Below are 20,251 nucleotides of genomic sequence, written 5' to 3' on the forward strand. Positions count from 1 at the left end.
GTACTAGGATTTATCATACCACCTGTCTTGCGGGCCCCATTATATTGCCTCTCCCCACGTAAACCACAGCAGGTACTGATGTGGCTTCATACACACAGCGCTGTATGGCGAAAAAACTTAGACGCTGCGCCACGCATAGCAAGTCTCATACTTCACATTGCAGCCGAACGCCAACATGCTTGTCATTTTGCGTGACGCAACATGGCGGGATGCAGGGCGAGGCTCAGGAATATCGGCCTCGCCTTTTTTGTCGGATTAGCGCAGCTATAGCACACAAATACATTAGAGGTGCACGGGGTACCTGGTACTTTTATCACGTTAGCAATGTGAAAAAGCCACAAATTGAGTAAAATATTGAGCAAAAAAAAGACTCATTGTGCGGCTTAGTCACATTTTGCATGGTGCGCCAAACTGGTCTATATGGCGCAATTTGATGATAGAGTTATGTGGACATATCAGAAGTAAATGACTGAGGTGTAATCGGATTCTCTATTCTGTGTTATCCAGAGACACCTGCGGCTCGTCCTCTCCGCCACATAGCGGCTCTGTCTGGCGAGCAGTGGTGCCCGGTATAATTCCTCATACCCTTACCTAGCCTGTCCTGGCCACTGCCCGTGTCTCTTATTATTACCTAGCCTATCCTGGCCACTGCCCGTCTCATTATTACCTAGCCTGTCCTGGCCACTGCCTGTCTCTTATTATTACCTAGGCTGTCCTGGCCACTGCCCGTCTCTTATTATTACCTAGCCTGTCCTGGCCACTGCCTGTCTCTTATTATTACCTAGCCTGTCCTGGCCACTGCCTGTCTCTTATTATTACCTAGGCTGTCCTGGCCACTGCCCGTCTCTTATTATTACCTAGCCTGTCCTGGCCACTGCCTGTCTTATTATTACCTAGCCTATCCTGGCCACTGCCCATCTCTTATTATTACCTAGCCTGTCCTGGCCACTGCCCGTCTCTTATTATTACCTAGGCTGTCCTGGCCACTGCCCGTCTCTTATTATTACCTAGCCTGTCCTGGCCACTGCCTGTCTTATTATTACCTAGGCTGTCCTGGCCACTGCCCATCTCTTATTATTACCTAGCCTGTCCTGGCCACTGCCCGTCTCTTATTATTACCTAGGCTGTCCTGGCCACTGCCTGTCTCTTATTATTACCTAGGCTGTCCTGGCCACTGCCTGTCTCTTATTATTACCTAGGCTGTCCTGGCCACTGCCCGTCTCTTATTATTACCTAGCCTGTCCTGGCCACTGCCCGTCTCTTATTATTACCTAGGCTGTCCTGGCCACTGCCTGTCTCTTATTATTACCTAGGCTGTCCTGGCCACTGCCTGTCTCTTATTATTACCTAGCCTGTCCTGGCCACTGCCTGTCTCATTATTACCTAGTCTATCCTGACCACTGCCCATCTCTTATTATTACCTAGGCTGTCCTTGCCATTGCCTGTCTCTTATTATTACCTAGTCTGTCCTGGCCACTGAATGTGACCACAACCTAATCCCATGAAGTACCTACACCCCGACACTAGCCTACCTGCCCCCCACTTCAGCCTCCTGATACCTGAAGGGCTTAGCCTACAGATCACTCAGGCTTTGGTGCGGTCATAACAATTTTATTACATTATACAATAATATCATACTATAGGGTCCCCTCAACCCGCACAGTAATGTTAGTATATAGGGTCTTCTCATCCTGCACAATAATGTTATTATATAGGGTTCTCTCATCCGGCAGAGTAATGTTACTATATAGGGTCCTCTCATCCTGCACAGTAATGCCACTATATAGGGTCCTCTCATCCCGCAGAGTAATGTTACAATATAGGGTCCTCTCATCCTGTACAGTAATGCCACTATATAGGGTTCTCTCATCCGGGCAGATTAATGTTACTATATAGGGTCCTCTCATCCTGCACAGTAATGTTACTATATAGGGTCCTCTCATCCTGCACAGTAATGTTACAATATAGGGTCCTCTCATCCTGCACAGTAATGTTACTATATAGGGTCCTCTCATCCTGCACAGTAATGTTACTATATAGGGTCCTCTCATCCCGCAGAGTAATGTTACTATATAGGATCCTCTCATCCAGCACAGTAATGCCACTATATAGGGTCCTATCATCCAGTACATTAATGTTACTATATAGGGTCCTCTCATCCCGCACAGTAATGGTACTATATAGGGTTCTCTCATCCATCAGAGTAATGTTACTATATAGGGCCCTCTCATCCCGCAGAGTAATGTTACTATATAGGGGCCTCTCATCCCACAGAGTAATGTTACTATATAGGGTCCTCTCATCCTGCACAGTAATATTACTATAAAGGTTCTTCATCCCGCACAGTAATGTTACTATATAGGGTCCTCTCATCTCGCAATGTATTGTTACTAAATAGGGGTCCGCTCATCTGGCACAGTAATGTTACTATATAGGGTCCTATCATCCCGCACAATAACTATATAGGGTCATATCATCCAGCACAGTAACTACTATGTAGGGTCATATACAGTACAGTAATGTTACTATATAGTGTCCTCTCATCCTGCAGAGTAATGTTACTAAATAGGTCCTATCATCCAGCACAGTAACTACTATATAGGGTCCTCTCATCCCGCACAGTAATGTTACTATATAGAGTCCTCTCATCCCGCAGAGTAATGTTACTATATAGGGTCCTCTCATCCTTCAGAGTAATGTTACTATATAGGGTCCTATCATCCCGCACAATAACTATATAGGGTCATATCATCCAGCACAGTAACTACTACATAGGGTCATATACAGTACAGTAATGTTACTATATAGGGTCCACTCATCCTGCAGAGTAATGTTACTAAATAGGGTCCTCTCATCCTGCACAGTAATGTTACAATATAGGGTCCTCTCATCCCGCAGAGTAATGTTTCTATATAGGGTCCTCTCATCCTGCACAGTAATGTTACTATATAGGGTCCTCTCAACTCACAATGTATTGTTACTAAATAGGGGTCCCCTCATCTCACACAGTAATGTTGCTATGTAGGGTCCTCTCATCTCGCACATTAATGTTACTATATAGGGTCATATCATCCAGCACAGTAATGTTACTATATAGGGTCCAATCATCCCGCACAGTTACTATATAGGGTCCTATCATCCAGCACAGTAACTACTATATAGGGTCACATCATCCAGCACAGTAATGTTACTATACAGGGTCCTCTCATCCCGCACAGTAATGTTACTATACAGGGTCCGCTCATCCCGCACAGTAATGTTACTATATAGGGTCCTCTCATCCCGCACAGTAATGTTACTATATAGGGTCCTCTCATCCCGCACAGTAATGTTACTATATAGGGTCTGCTCATCTGGCACAGTAACTACTATATACGCAGCATAGACGGTGTAATGGTTAGCGTTACTGCCTCATAGCACTGAGGTCATGGGTTCGGTTCCCACCACGGCCCTACCTGTGTGGAGTTTGTATATTCTCCCTGTGCTTGCGTGGGTTTCCTCTGGGTACTCCGGTTACCTCCCACACTCCAAAAATATACTGGTAGGTTAATTGGCTCCCAACACAAATTACCCGTAGTGTGTATGTGTGTGCATGTGTGTGTATGTGGTAGGGAATATAGATTGTAAGCTCCACTGCGGCAGGGACTGATGTGAATGGCTAAATATTCTCTGTAAAGCGCTGCGGATGATGTGTGCACTATATAAATAACTGGTAATAATAATAATAATATAGGGTCCTCTCATCCGGCACAGTAATGCTACTATACAGGGTCCGCTCATCCAGTACAGTAATGTTACTATACAGGGTCCGCTCATCCAGTACAGTAATGTTACTATATAGGGTCCGCTCATCCTAAACAGTAGTTACTATATAGGGTCCTCTCATCCCACACAGTAATGTTAGTATACAGGGTCTGCTCATCCTGCACAGTAATGTTACTATATAGGGTCCTCTCATCCGGCACAGTAATGCTACTATATAGGGTCCTCTCATCTGGCACAGTAATGTTACTATACAGGGTCCGCTCATCCAGTACAGTAATGTTACTATATAGGGTCCTCTCATCCTGCACAGTAATGTTACTATATAGGGGCCTCTCATCCAGTACAGTAATGTTACTATATAGGGTCCGCTCATCCTAAACAGTAATGTTACTATACAGGGTCCGCTCATCCAGTACAGTAATGTTACTATACAGGGTCCGCTCATCCTAAACAGTAATGTTACTATATAGGGTCCTCTCATCCTGCACAGTAATGTTACTATATAGGGTCCTCTCATCACGCACAGTAATGTTACTATACAGGGTCCGCTCATCCTGCACAGTAATGTTACTATATAGGGTCCTCTCATCACGCACAGTAATGTTACTATATAGGGTCCGCTCATCCTGCACAGTAATGTTACTATATAGGGTCCTCTCATCACGCACAGTAATGTTACTATATAGGGTCTGCTCATCCTGCACAGTAATGTTACCATATAGGGTCCTCTCATCCTGCACAGTAACTACTATATAGGGTCATATCATCCAGCACAGTAACTACTATATAGGGTCATATACAGTACAGTAATGTTACTATATAGGGTCCTCTCATCTGGCACAGTAATGTTACTATACAGGGTCCGCTCATCCAGTACAGTAATGTTACTATATAAGGTCCTCTCATCCTGCACAGTAATGTTACTATATAGGGTCCTCTCATCTTGCACAGTAATGTTACTATATAGGGTCCTCTCATCCCGCACAGTAATGTTACTATATAGGGTCCGCTCATCCTAAACAGTAATGTTACTATATAGTGTCATCTCATCCTGCAGAGTAATGTTACTATACAGGGTCCTCTCATCACGCACAGTAATGTTACTATACAGGGTCCTATCATCCCGCACAATAACTATATAGGGTCATATCATCCAGCACAGTAACTACTATATAGGGTCATATACAGCACAGTAATATTACTATATAGTGTCCTCCCATCCCGCACAGTAATGTTACTATATACGGTCCTCTCAACTCACAATGCATTGTTACTATATAGGGGTCCTCTCATCTCGTACATTAATGTTACTATATAGGGTCATATCATCCAGTAATGTTACTATATAGGGTCCTCTCATCCCGCACAGTAATGTTACTATATAGGGTCTGCTCATCTGGCACAGTAACTACTATATACGCAGCATAGACGGTGTAATGGTTAGCGTTACTGCCTCATAGCACTGAGGTCATGGGTTCGGTTCCCACCATGGCCCTACCTGTGTGGAGTTTGTATATTCTCCCTGTGCTTGCGTGGGTTTCCTCTGGGTACTCCGGTTACCTCCCACACTCCAAAAATATACTGGTAGGTTAATTGGCTCCCAACACAAATTACCCCTATTGTGTATGTGTGTGCATGTGATAGGGAATATAGATTGTAAGCTCCACTGGGGCAGGGACTGATGTGAATGGCTAAATATTCTCTGTAAAGCGCTGCGGATGATGTGTGCACTATATAAATAACTGGTAATAATAATAATAATATAGGGTCCTCTCATCCGGCACAGTAATGCTACTATATAGGGTCCTCTCATCTGGCACAGTAATGTTACTATACAGGGTCCGCTCATCCAGTACAGTAATGTTACTATATAGGGTCCTCTCATCCGGCACAGTAATGTTACTATATAGGGTCCTCTCATCCTGCACAGTAATGTTACTATATAGGGTCCGCTCATCCTAAACAGAAGTTACTATATAGGGTCCTCTCATCCCACACAGTAATGTTAGTATACAGGGTCTGCTCATCCTGCACAGTAATGTTACTATATAGGGTCCTCTCATCCGGCACATTAATGTTACTATATAGGGTCCTCTCATCCTGCACAGTAATGTTACTATATAGGGTCCGCTCATCCTAAACAGAAGTTACTATATAGGGTCCTCTCATCCCACACAGTAATGTTAGTATACAGGGTCTGCTCATCCTGCACAGTAATGCTACTATATAGGGTCCTCTCATCTGGCACAGTAATGTTACTATACAGGGTCCGCTCATCCAGTACAGTAATGTTACTATATAGGGTCCTCTCATCCTGCACAGTAATGTTACTATATAGGGTCCTCTCATCTTGCACAGTAATGTTACTATATAGGGTCCTCTCATCCCGCACAGTAATGTTACTATACAGGGTCCGCTCATCCAGTACAGTAATGTTACTATATAGGGTCCTCTCATCCTGCACAGTAATGTTACTATATAGGGTCCTCTCATCCCGCACAGTAATGTTACTATACAGGGTCCGCTCATCCAGTACAGTAATGTTACTATATAGGGTCTGCTCATCCTGCACAGTAATGTTACCATATAGGGTCCTCTCATCCTGCACAGTAATGTTACTATATAAGGTCCTCTCATCCTGCACAGTAATGTTACTATATAGGGTCCTCTCATCCTGCACAGTAATGTTACTATATAGGGTCCTCTCATCCCGCACAGTAATGTTACTATACAGGGTCCGCTCATCCAGTACAGTAATGTTACTATATAGGGTCTGCTCATCCTGCACAGTAATGTTACCATATAGGGTCCTCTCATCCTGCACAGTAATGTTACTATATAGGGTCATCTCATCCCGCACAGTAATGTTACTATACAGGGTCCGCTCTTAATTGCTGTTTTGCATTTCTCTTCTTACAAGTTTCCACTAATGTTTTAAAATATATAATGGAGTGTGTGATGTCACTAGCAATGTAATCGCTGCCTGTCTGACCTAACCAGTATACAAGTCATCACTCCCAGTGATAATTGGCTTTGTTTGTTAATAATGAAAATTAATCCTGCAGCAAGTAAGAAGGGCAGACACATTTCTGCAAAAAGAAAAGTAGCAAGACAGGAAATTGCTGGTATAAAAGGGGGGGGGGGGGGGGCAGTGAGTCTTGTGACAAAAGGAGTCTGTACTCCCAGCAAGGTTACACTGGTTCACACAGAGGCAGCGCTGACTGTCTGGAGTCCCTGACAAGGTCATTATAAGCTATAATCTACAAAACGACAGTCTGTTTAACCCCCTTATGGCATTACAGTCCAGGTTTTAAGGATATCCATGCTTGAGTCCAGATGGTTTAAACAAATTGACTGAAGTAGTAAGTTGCCTGTGCTCAAGCATGGAAATCCTTAAAACCTGGCCTGTATTGGCGAAGTTTGGGAACCTCTGTCTTTTGGCTGTACGTACATGCCCCCTGGACAGCCAGGTATAATATACCTCACGAGGAGTTCCTTTTATACCCAGTATACTAGATAAACAAACAGAGATGGTACATAGGGCTCTATACATGGGGAGACCCCTCAGTCACTAATAACAACAGCCAGGGAAAGACATGCATAGAAACAGCGCCTGCAACAGCGTTGAGACTGCAACGATCAATGCACGACTGGGTCTGAAAACGCCATACGCATACCGCGCACCTTTCCTGTACCCAGGTGGTGGCGGTATTTTTGCCAATGCTTCCTATGCTAATTTTCTCTGCAGGCAATAACTTTAGCAATCCCCATTTATGGCCCCAGAAATAATGACGTTGCAGTGAAAACAGCACCGGTTTAGTTTCTTTTTAATGCACATTTATTAAGCTTTTTTCTTGTAATCTGTGTAAGGAGGAATTAGTCACCTATTTATTAGCGGCACAATCGTCGCCCATCTGTACATAAGTCACTATACAAACCTATGTCCTGATGACGCCAGAGTCCTTTTCTATTACTGTCAGATAATTGTTTTACAATGGCTTTGAGTGAGGTAAGTGCAGCAGACAGGTCCTTAACGTGTTACATCTAATAAAGTCCACCTGCTGCTCCTTACAGGCAACGGGAGTGCCTCTAGGAACACAGAACTCACTGAGGCATGAGGCACTGATGTCACACTACTTCCTAGCGACTTTGCCCCAACCTCCAAATGGCAGCCTATATGATTCACCTATCACTGGGCTCTGGTTCCTGAACACGTTTTTCCTAAAAACTTGGTGCAGATAGCTGGACATCGGGGATGGAGAAAGTCATTTTGTCAGAAAGCGGTGTTTCCCCAGTAGGGGGGGGGGGGGGGCAATTTTATGCTTTAAGAGCCATAATTGGGGAACACAACACTCCCATCTCTGCTACCCATGACCATATTTAAAAATCTTTAAAAAAAACTCTTAATTTAAAAAAAAAAAAAAATCAGATTTATTATTAATAAAGTGGATTCATCCCAAAATTACTTCAATTATAAAACCCATGAACGCAAATTTACATGTGTCCTGATTGAAGTTTTGGGAAAGCACAGAGAGGCCCACGCTCATAGTACAGACATGGATTGCCTATATCCCTGCATATCTCAATCTATCGCCGTGTCCTGCTAGAGCCTCTTGTCCCATTCCTAATGTAAAGTGCAACATTACACACACACACACACACATATATATATATATATATATATATATATGTTCTTCCAGAAATGCTACACTGTTTCAATCGGTCTCCTCTAATTCCTGTTGCTGTGCCATCTCCAGTGCCAGAGGCCCCAAAACGTAAATGGCAGGTAGGAGACAGATCCAGCATCATACTAGCTGCAGGAACAGACTGATGGCTTCAGGAACAGGATACAATAACCACCACAGCCTGTAACACATTCATACACTAATCCGTGTTGCTTTTTCGTTTATTTTGAAAGACACCTGTGCAACGCTACGCGGGGACGGCCGGTCACTCTGAGCCATCATCTCTGGTAACTTTACAGAGAGATATTTATCATTTTGGGGCATTTTATAGTGATAGCACAAAAGTGTCTTTGTCACCGGAATAAAGTGTCTTTTGTTAGGGAGGGAGATCGCGTTACAGCGTTTACGGAGAATGTTACAAGCGTATGTGGCATAGGGATTCCGGACCATTGCATCATTAACCTGAAGACAACTTGGGAGTTATAGCCCCATATAGATGCTACAGAACAAAAGCACCTGACCAGGTAGTATATAAATGACAACAGTATAACTCTCACTTGCAGCCACATGTAACCCGGCAGCGGAAGGGAGCATAAGTTGTGCGATTTGGTTCCATAAAGAAGAACTCCCCCCAAATCCAGCCTAATTATCGGGGGTCTCACTGGGATCTCTCCCCTTGTAAAGACTACTTAAACAGAAATAGAACCCATCCTCCTGAGCCTTAGGGGACTGGAGAGGTGGAGACACCTGTTGGTTGCAGTTGTACCCTGTCCAATCAAGTGTTGCTTTCCCCACTGAAGCGACCCCGAAGGTCTACTGTGGGCTCAGCAATTGGGGGTGGGGGGTGGGGAGGTGACTGGCCAAACTTGGCAAGAAGCAAGATAGACTACAGAGAAGCTTTTCTCCTGTAAGGACGGTCTTCATTCATACGGACAGTGCTTTGTCCATGAACAACAAGAGTGAGGACCCGCTGGAACCCAGGATTCATGTAGAAGTTCACCCCAAACTGAATTTTTGGTTTCAGATGTTGTTCTCCTCTAAGGTAGCAGGGAGCGGGGACTGGCCTTGTGAGCCCAGCAATGCGTCTGTAGTGGTATTTTCAGCAACACAGTTCAGCAGCGAGGATACAATCTAACCAGACCAGCAGCAGCGTAATGTGTAAATATGGGTACAGTGGGCACCTGCACAGATTGGGGTACATGGTGTGTCTTATTACAGTGATCATGGAAAAATGTCATTTTGTTAGTAGGCAAACATTAGGAACGAGCGAGCCAACGACCTCACGTTCCGTCATCAACAATAAAACGTCTGTGGTGAAAATACCTTGTTCCGTCTGACACCGCAGATCTCTTGTGTGCTGGGATGGATGGGGCGCCATCCCTGTCATAGAATAAAAAGAATTATTGGATGTCTCCTGGCGCGCACAGCACACATGTCACACTCTAGCTCGCTCAGAGACCTGGAGTCCCAGCCGCCGCCACGTGGGAAACAGCGAGTGCTCTCAGGCTCCTAATACATCCTATAACCACATCGGCCAGTACGGTTACATTCCTTCCCCCGAGATACCGCTACGCTTGTGTGGCGCTAACGTGAACCCCCCCCCCATATATTATAATAAAATGCTAATGAGAAAAAAAAAATATGAAGTTAAATACATTGTTCAGTGTTTCTCTGACATTCCACCGTAAATTACACTGTATCCCCTCTCCCCATTTGCGCACAGGTGAAGCTCCGCCCACATCTTTAACCCGGTCAACGACCCTGGACGGTTTAAATTAAGTGTACATTTTAAGCGACATTGACAAACCTCTCAGTAGCTGGAGTTAAAGTCCCTCACTACCCCTTTCTCCTCTACCACTCAGTCAGCTGGCATCGGCGCAGAGAACCGGGCGCAAAGTCCAAAAGGGTTATTATGAGCCAACCTCAATGTCGGTGTAACCATTTTTTTTTTTTGTTCTTTTGTATTGTTTTAATTTTCAACGATCTCATACTTAAGTCAATGAAAAAGTTTAATTTTAGATGAAAAGTTTATTTTCTGTTCAAATATTAGCAATAACACATAGAACTACGTAGAAATAAAGTTCCTTCTCTACGACTTTTTATTTGATCAAAATACCTCATTCAATGGTTCAATATTCCAAATCTACTAATAATCTTCTAAAATCATCCTTAAAATGTCTAAATCAGGCATAAAATATACCCGAGGTCATAATGACCCACCTCAACGTACGTGTAACAACTTTCCACCACAATAACGCCGGGTTAAGAGCGTGTCCCAATGTGATATGGTATAGGTGACATGGGGATAACAATTTGATTTCCCTGTGACATCACTGGTTTTGTCCTTCAATCCACACTGTGCATTTTTTTTGCTGAGCAAGTCTACAAAGCCATCAGTCTCTCCCTGCCTACATAGAGAGAGAAACACAGTAGTGATGGGGGTGTTACTACAGAGGTGATTGGGAGTATGTGATACTATAGAGGCAATGAGGTGACACTTTACTACAGAGGTGATGAAGAGGATACATGTTATTACAGAGGTGATGAAGAGGATACATGTTATTACAGAGGTGATGAAGAGGATACATGTTACTACAGAGGGGATGAAGAGGATACATGTTACTACAGAGGGGATGAAGAGGATACATGTTACTACAGAGGGGATGAAGAGGATACATGTTATTACAGAGGGGATGAAGAGGATACATGTTATTACAGAGGTGATGAAGAGGATACATGTTATTACAGAGGTGATGAAGAGGATACATGTTACTACAGAGGGGATGAAGAGGATACAAGTTACTACAGAGGTGATGAAGAGGATACATGTTATTACAGAGGGGATGAAGAGGATACATGTTACTACAGAGGTGATGAAGAGGATACATGTTATTACAGAGGGGATGAAGAGGATACATGTTACTACAGAGGGGATGAAGAGGATACATGTTATTACAGAGGGGATGAAGAGGATACATGTTACTACAGAGGTGATGAAGAGGATACATGTTATTACAGAGGGGATGAAGAGGATACATGTTACTACAGAGGTGATGAAGAGGATACATGTTACTACAGAGGTGATGAAGAGGATACATGTTACTACAGAGGTGATGAAGAGGATACATGTTACTACAGAGGGGATGAAGAGGATACATGTTACTACAGAGGTGATGAAGAGGATACATATTACTACAGAGGTGATGAAGAGGATACATGTTACTACAGAGGGGATGAAGAGGATACATGTTACTACAGAGGGGATGAAGAGGATACATGTTACTACAGAGGTGATGAAGAGGACACATGTTACGACAGAGGTGATGAAGAGGACACATGTTAATACAGAGGTGATGAAGAGGATACATGTTATTACAGAGGTGATGAAGAGGACACATGTTAATACAGAGGGGATGAAGAGGATACATGTTAATACAGAGGGGATGAAGAGGATACATGTTATTACAGAGGGGATGAAGAGGATACATGTTACTACAGAGGGGATGAAGAGGATACATGTTACTACAGAGGGGATGAAGAGGATACATGTTACTACAGAGGGGATGAAGAGGACACATGTTACTACAGAGGTGATGAAGAGGACACATGTTACTACAGAGGTGATGAAGAGGATACATGTTACTACAGAGGGGATGAAGAGGATACATGTTACTACAGAGGGGATGAAGAGGATACATGTTACTACAGAGGGGATGAAGAGGATACATGTTACTACAGAGGTGATGAAGAGGATACATGTTACTACAGAGGGGATGAAGAGGATACATGTTACTACAGAGGGGATGAAGAGGATACATGTTACTACAGAGGTGATGAAGAGGATACATGTTACTACAGAGGGGATGAAGAGGATACATGTTACTACAGAGGTGATGAAGAGGACACATGTTACTACAGAGGTGATGAAGAGGACACATGTTACTACAGAGGTGATGAAGAGGATACATGTTACTACAGAGGGGATGAAGAGGATACATGTTACTACAGAGGTGATGAAGAGGATACATGTTACTACAGAGGTGATGAAGAGGATACGTGTTACTACAGAGGTGATGAAGAGGATACGTGTTACTACAGAGGTGATGAAGAGGATACGTGTTACTACAGAGGTGATGAAGAGGATACGTGTTACTACAGAGGTGATGAAGAGGATACGTGTTACTACAGAGGGGATGAAGAGGATACGTGTTACTACAGAGGTGATGAAGAGGATACGTGTTACTACAGAGGTGATGAAGAGGACACGTGTTACTACAGAGGTGATGAAGAGGATACGTGTTATTACAGAGGTGATGAAGAGGATACGTGTTACTACAGAGGGGATGAAGAGGATACATGTTACTACAGAGGTGATGAAGACGATACATGTTACTACAGAGGGGATGAAGAGGATACATGTTACTACAGAGGTGATGAAGAGGATACATGTTACTACAGAGGTGATGAAGAGGATACATGTTATTACAGAGGGGATGAAGAGGATATATGTTACTACAGAGGTGATGAAGAGGATACATGTTACTACAGAGGTGATGAAGAGGATACATGTTACTACAGAGGTGATGAAGGGGGGACGTGTGACTACAGAGGGGATGGGGGAGGGGATGCAGGTGGGATGTGTTACTATGGAGGTGATGGGGGAGGGGAATCAGGTGGGATGTGTTACTATAGAGGTGATGGGGAGTGGATGTGTTACTATAGAGGTGATGGGGAGGTGATGTGTTACTATAGAGGTGATGGGGAGGGGATGTGTTACTATAGAGGTGATGGGGAGGGGATGCAGGTGGGATGTGTTACTATAGAGGTGATGGGATGAGGATGCAGGTGGGATGTGTTACTATAGAGGTGATGGGGGAGAGGATGCAGGTGGGATGTGTTAGTATAGAGGTGATGGGGAGAGGATGCAGGTGGGATGTGTTACTATAGAGGTGATGGGGAGGGGATGCAGGTGGGATGTGTTACTATAGAGGTGATGGGGGAGGGGATGCAGGTGGGATGTGTTACTATAGAGGTGATGGGGAGGGGATGTGTTACTATAGAGGTGATGGGGAGGGTATGTAGGTGGGATGTGTTACTATAGAGGTGATGGGGAGGGGATGTAGGTGGGATGTGTTACTATAGAGGTGATGGGGAGGGGATGTAGGTGGGATGTGTTACTATAGAGGTGATGGGGGAGGGGATGCAGGTGGGATGTGTTACTATAGAGGTGATGGGGGAGGGGATGTAGGTGGGATGTGTTACTATAGAGGTGATGGGGAGGGGATGCAGGTGGGATGTGTTACTGTAGAGGTGATGGGGAGGGGATGTGTTACTATAGAGGTGATGGGGGAGGGGATGTGTTACTATAGAGGTGACGGGGGAGGGGATGCAGGTGGGATGTGTTACTATAGAGGTGATGGGGAGGTGATGCAGGTGGGATGTGTTACTATAGAGGTGATGGGGAGGGGATGCAGGTGGGATGTGTTACTATAGAGGTGATGGGGAGGGGATGCAGGTGGAATGTGTTACTATAGAGGTGATGGGGGAGGGGATGCAGGTGGGATGTGTTACTATAGAGGTGATGGGGGAGGGGATGCAGGTGGGATGTGTTACTATAGAGGTGATGGGGAGGGGATGCAGGTGGGATGTGTTACTATAGAGGTGATGGGGGAGGGGATGCAGGTGGGATGTGTTACTATAGAGGTGATGGGGGAGGGGATGCAGGTGGGATGTGTTACTATAGAGGTGATGGGGGAGGGGATGCAGGTGGGATGTGTTACTATAGAGGTGATGGGGGAGGGGATACAAGTGGGATGTGTTACTATAGAGGTGATGGGGGAGGGGATGCACGTGGGATGTGTTACTATAGAGGTGATGGGGATGCAGGTGGGATGTGTTACTATAGAGGTGATGGGGGAGGGGATACAGGTGGGATGTGTTACTATAGAGGTGATGGGGGAGGGGATGCAGGTGGGATGTGTTACTATAGAGGTGATGGGGAGGGGGATGTGTTACTATAGAGGTGATGGGGAGGGGATGTAGGTGGGATGTGTTACTATAGAGGTGATGGGGAGAGGATGCAGGTGGGATGTGTTACTATAGAGGTGATGGGGGAGGGGATGCACGTGGGATGTGTTACTATAGAGGTGTTGGGGAGGGGATGCAGGTGGGATGTGTTACTATAGAGGTGATGGGGGAGGGGATGCAGGTGGGATGTGTTACTATAGAGGTGATGGGGAGGGGATGCAGGTGGGATGTGTTACTATAGAGGTGATGGGGGAGGGGATGCAGGTGGGATGTGTTACTACAGAGGTGATGGGGGAGGGGATGCAGGTGGGATGTGTTACTATAGAGGTGATGGGGAGGGGATGCAGGTGGGATGTGTTACTATAGAGGTGATGGGGAGGGGATGCAGGTGGGATGTGTTACTACAGAGGTGATGGGGGAGGGGATGCAGGTGGGATGTGTTACTACAGAGGTGATGGGGGAGGGGATGCAGGTGGGATGTGTTACTATAGAGGTGATGGGGAGGGGATGTGTTACTATAGAGGTGATGGGGAGGGGATGTAGGTGGGATGTGTTACTATAGAGGTGATGGGGAGGGGATGTGTTACTATAGAGGTGATGGGGAGGGGATGTAGGTGGGATGTGTTACTATACAGGTGATGGGGGAGGGGATGCAGAAGGGATGTGTTACTATAGAGGTGATGGGGGAGGGGATGTAGGTGGAATGTGTTACTATAGAGGTGATGGGGAGGGGATGCATGTGGGATGTGTTACTATAGAGGTGATGGGGAGGGGATGCAGGTGGGATGTGTTACTATAGAAGTGATGGGGAGGGGATGCAGGTGGGATGTGTTACTATAGAGGTGATGGGGAGGGGATGCAGGTGGGATGTGTTACTATAGAGGTGATGGGGGAGGGGATGCAGGTGGGATGTGTTACTATAGAGGTGATGGGGAGGGGATGCAGGTGGGATGTGTTACTATAGAGGTGATGGGGGAGGGGATGCAGGTGGGATGTGTTACTATAGAGGTGATGGGGGAGGGGATGCAGGTGGGATGTGTTACTATAGAGGTGATGGGGGAGGGGATGTGTTACTATAGAGGTGATGGGGAGGGGATGCAGGTGGGATGTGTTACTATAGAGGTGATGGGGGAGGGGATGTAGGTGGGATGTGTTTACTATAGAGGTGATGGGGAGGTGATGCAGGTGGGATGTGTTACTATAGAGGTGATGGGGAGGGGATGCAGGTGGCATGTGTTACTATAGAGGTGATGGGGAGGGGATGCAGTTGGAATGTGTTACTATAGAGCTGATGGGGGAGGGGATGCAGGTGGGAAGTGTTACTATAGAGGTGATGGGGAGGGGATGCAGGTGGGAAGTGTTACTATAGAGGTGATGGGGAGGGGATGCAGGTGGGATGTGTTACTATAGAGGTGATGGGGGAGGGGATGCAGGTGGGATGTGTTACTATAGAGGTGATGGGGGAGGGGATGCAGGTGGGATGTGTTACTATAGAGGTGATGGGGGAGGGGATGCAGGTGGGATGTGTTACTATAGAGGTGATGGGGGAGGGGATGCAGGTGGGACGTGTTACTATAGAGGTGATGGGGGAGGGGATGCAGGTGGGACGTGCTACTATAGAGGTGATGGGGGAGGGGATGCAGGTGGGATGTGTTACTATAGAGGTGATGGGGAGGGGATGTGTTACTATAGAGGTGATGGGGAGGGGATGTAGGTGGGATGTGTTACTATAGAGGTGATGGGGAGGGGATGTAGGTGGGATGTGTTACTATAGAGGTGATGGGGGAGGGGATGCAGGTGGGAAGTGTTACTATAGAGGTGATGGGGGAGGGGATGTAGGTGGGATGTGTTACTATAGAGGTGATGGGGAGGGGATGCACGTGGGATGTGTTACTATAGAGGTGATGGGGAGGGGATGCACGTGGGATGTGTTACTATAGAGGTGATGGGGATGCAGGTGGGATGTGTTACTATAGAGGTGATGGGGGAGGGGATACAGGTGGGATGTGTTACTATAGAGGTGATGGGGAGGGGATGCACGTGGGATGTGTTACTATAGAGGTGATGGGGATGCAGGTGGGATGTGTTACTATAGAGGTGATGGGGGAGGGGATGCACGTGGGATGTGTTACTATAGAGGTGTTGGGGAGGGGATGCAGGTGGGATGTGTTACTATAGAGGTCATGGGGAGGGGATGTGTTACTATAGAGGTGATGGGGAGGGGATGTAGGTGGGATGTGTTACTATACAGGTGATGGGGAGGGGATGTAGGAGGGATGTGTTACTATAGAGGTGATGGGGGAGGGGATGCAGGTGGGATGTGTTACTATAGAGGTGATGGGGAGGGGATGCAGGTGGGATGTGTTACTACAGAGGTGATGGGGGAGGGGATGCAGGTGGGATGTGTTACTATAGAGGTGATGGGGAGGGGATGTGTTACTATAGAGGTGATGGGGAGGGGATGTAGGTGGGATGTGTTACTATAGAGGTGATGGGGAGGGGATGTGTTACTATAGAGGTGATGGGGAGGGGATGTAGGTGGGATGTGTTACTATACAGGTGATGGGGGAGGGGATGCAGAAGGGATGTGTTACTATAGAGGTGATGGGGGAGGGGATGTAGGTGGGATGTGTTACTATAGAGGTGATGGGGAGGGGATGCATGTGGGATGTGTTACTATAGAGGTGATGGGGAGGGGATGCAGGTGGGATGTGTTACTATAGAAGTGATGGGGAGGGGATGCAGGTGGGATGTGTTACTATAGAGGTGATGGGGAGGGGATGCAGGTGGGATGTGTTACTATAGAGGTGATGGGGGAGGGGATGCAGGTGGGATGTGTTACTATAGAGGTGATGGGGAGGGGATGCAGGTGGGATGTGTTACTATAGAGGTGATGGGGGAGGGGATGCAGGTGGGATGTGTTACTATAGAGGTGATGGGGGAGGGGATGCAGGTGGGATGTGTTACTATAGAGGTGATGGGGAGGGGATGCAGGTGGGATGTGTTACTATAGAGGTGATGGGGGAGGGGATGTAGGTGGGATGTGTTTACTATAGAGGTGATGGGGAGGTGATGCAGGTGGGATGTGTTACTATAGAGGTGATGGGGAGGGGATGCAGGTGGCATGTGTTACTATAGAGGTGATGGGGAGGGGATGCAGTTGGAATGTGTTACTATAGAGCTGATGGGGGAGGGGATGCAGGTGGGAAGTGTTACTATAGAGGTGATGGGGAGGGGATGCAGGTGGGAAGTGTTACTATAGAGGTGATGGGGAGGGGATGCAGGTGGGATGTGTTACTATAGAGGTGATGGGGGAGGGGATGCAGGTGGGATGTGTTACTATAGAGGTGATGGGGGAGGGGATGCAGGTGGGATGTGTTACTATAGAGGTGATGGGGGAGGGGATGCAGGTGGGATGTGTTACTATAGAGGTGATGGGGGAGGGGATGCAGGTGGGACGTGTTACTATAGAGGTGATGGGGGAGGGGATGCAGGTGGGACGTGCTACTATAGAGGTGATGGGGGAGGGGATGCAGGTGGGATGTGTTACTATAGAGGTGATGGGGAGGGGATGTGTTAATATAGAGGTGATGGGGAGGGGATGTAGGTGGGATGTGTTACTATAGAGGTGATGGGGAGGGGATGTAGGTGGGATGTGTTACTATAGAGGTGATGGGGGAGGGGATGCAGGTGGGAAGTGTTACTATAGAGGTGATGGGGGAGGGGATGTAGGTGGGATGTGTTACTATAGAGGTGATGGGGAGGGGATGCACGTGGGATGTGTTACTATAGAGGTGATGGGGAGGGGATGCACGTGGGATGTGTTACTATAGAGGTGATGGGGATGCAGGTGGGATGTGTTACTATAGAGGTGATGGGGGAGGGGATACAGGTGGGATGTGTTACTATAGAGGTGATGGGGAGGGGATGCACGTGGGATGTGTTACTATAGAGGTGATGGGGATGCAGGTGGGATGTGTTACTATAGAGGTGATGGGGGAGGGGATGCACGTGGGATGTGTTACTATAGAGGTGTTGGGGAGGGGATGCAGGTGGGATGTGTTACTATAGAGGTGATGGGGGAGGGGATGCAGGTGGGATGTGTTACTATAGAGGTGATGGGGAGGGGATGCAGGTGGGATGTGTTACTATAGAGGTGATGGGGGAGGGGATGCAGGTGGGATGTGTTACTATAGAGGTGATGGGGGAGGGGATGCAGGTGGGATGTGTTACTATAGAGGTCATGGGGAGGGGATGTGTTACTATAGAGGTGATGGGGAGGGGATGTAGGTGGGATGTGTTACTATACAGGTGATGGGGAGGGGATGTAGGAGGGATGTGTTACTATAGAGGTGATGGGGGAGGGGATGCAGGTGGGATGTGTTACTATAGAGGTGATGGGGGAGGGGATGTAGGTGGGATGTGTTTACTATAGAGGTGATGGGGAGGGGATGTAGGTGGGATGTGTTACTATAGAGGTGATGGGGAGGGGATGCAGGTGGGATGTGTTACTATAGAGGTGATGGGGGAGGGGATGCAGGTGGGATGTGTTACTATAGAGGTGATGGGGAGGGGATGTGTTACTATAGAGCTGATGGGGAGGGGATGCAGGTGGGATGTGTTACTATAGAGGTGATGGGGGAGGGGATGCAGGTGGGATGTGTTACTATAGAGGTGATGGGGAGGGGATGCAGGTGGGATGTGTTAATATAGAGGTGATGGGGGAGGGGATGTGTTACTATAGAGGTGATGGGGAGGGGATGCCGGTGGGATGTGTTACTATAGAGGTGATGGGGAGGGGATGCAGGTGGAATGTGTTACTATAGAGGTGATGGGGGAGGGGATGCAGGTGGGATGTGTTACTATAGAGGTGATGGGGAGGGGATGCAGGTGGGATGTGTTACTATAGAGGTGATGGGGGAGGGGATGCAGGTGGGATGTGTTACTATAGAGGTGATGGGGGAGGGGATGCAGGTGGGATGTGTTACTATAGAGGTGATGGGGGAGGGGATGCAGGTGGGATGTGTTACTATAGAGGTGATGGGGGAGGGGATGCAGGTGGGATGTGTTACTATAGAGGTGATGGGGGAGGGGATGCAGGTGGGATGTGTTACTATAGAGGTGATGGGGAGGGGATGTGTTACTATAGAGGTGATGGGGAGGGGATGTAGGTGGGATGTGTTACTATAGAGGTGATGGGGGAGGGGATGCAGGTGGGATGTGTTACTATAGAGGTGATGGGGGAGGGGATGCAGGTGGGATGTGTTACTATAGAGGTGATGGGGGAGGGGATGCAGGTGGGATGTGTTACTATAGAGGTGATGGGGAGGGGATGTGTTACTATAGAGGTGATGGGGAGGGGATGTAGGTGGGATGTGTTACTATAGAGGTGATGGGGAGGGGATGTAGGTGGGATGTGTTACTATAGAGGTGATGGGGGAGGGGATGTAGGTGGGATGTGTTACTATAGAGGTGATGGGGAGGTGATGCAGGTGGGATGTGTTACTATAGAGGTGATGGGGAGGGGATGCATGTGGGATGTGTTACTATAGAGGTGATGGGGATGCAGGTGGGATGTGTTACTATAGAGGTGATGGGGGAGGGGATACAGGTGGGATGTGTTACTATAGAGGTGATGGGGAGGGGATGCACGTGGGATGTGTTACTATAGAGGTGATGGGGAGGGGATGCACGTGGGATGTGTTACTATAGAGGTGATGGGGATGCAGGTGGGATGTGTTACTATAGAGGTGATGGGGGAGGGGATGCACGTG

The 20,251-nt window shown here is 47.0% G+C and overlaps 1 protein-coding gene across 2 annotated transcripts in view; it reads right to left on the reverse strand.

The window, feature by feature from the left end:
* Positions 1–20,251, reverse strand: part of LOC148481760 (retinoic acid receptor RXR-alpha) — an 81,085-nt gene that overhangs the window by 31,131 nt on the left and 29,703 nt on the right. The window contains exon 3 of one of the 2 annotated variants that reach the window (XM_088453037.1): positions 9,774–9,830. The exons of the other annotated variant lie outside the window; for it this stretch is intronic. Coding sequence (XP_088309163.1) covers positions 9,774–9,830 — 57 coding nt within the window. The remainder of the gene's footprint in view (positions 1–9,773; positions 9,831–20,251) is intronic. 2 annotated transcript variants of the gene reach the window in all.

The sequence above is a fragment of the Taudactylus pleione genome, unplaced genomic scaffold, assembly GCF_031769625.1.
Source record: "Taudactylus pleione unplaced genomic scaffold, aTauple2 ptg000566l, whole genome shotgun sequence".
Classification (NCBI taxonomy): Eukaryota; Metazoa; Chordata; class Amphibia; order Anura; family Myobatrachidae; genus Taudactylus; species Taudactylus pleione.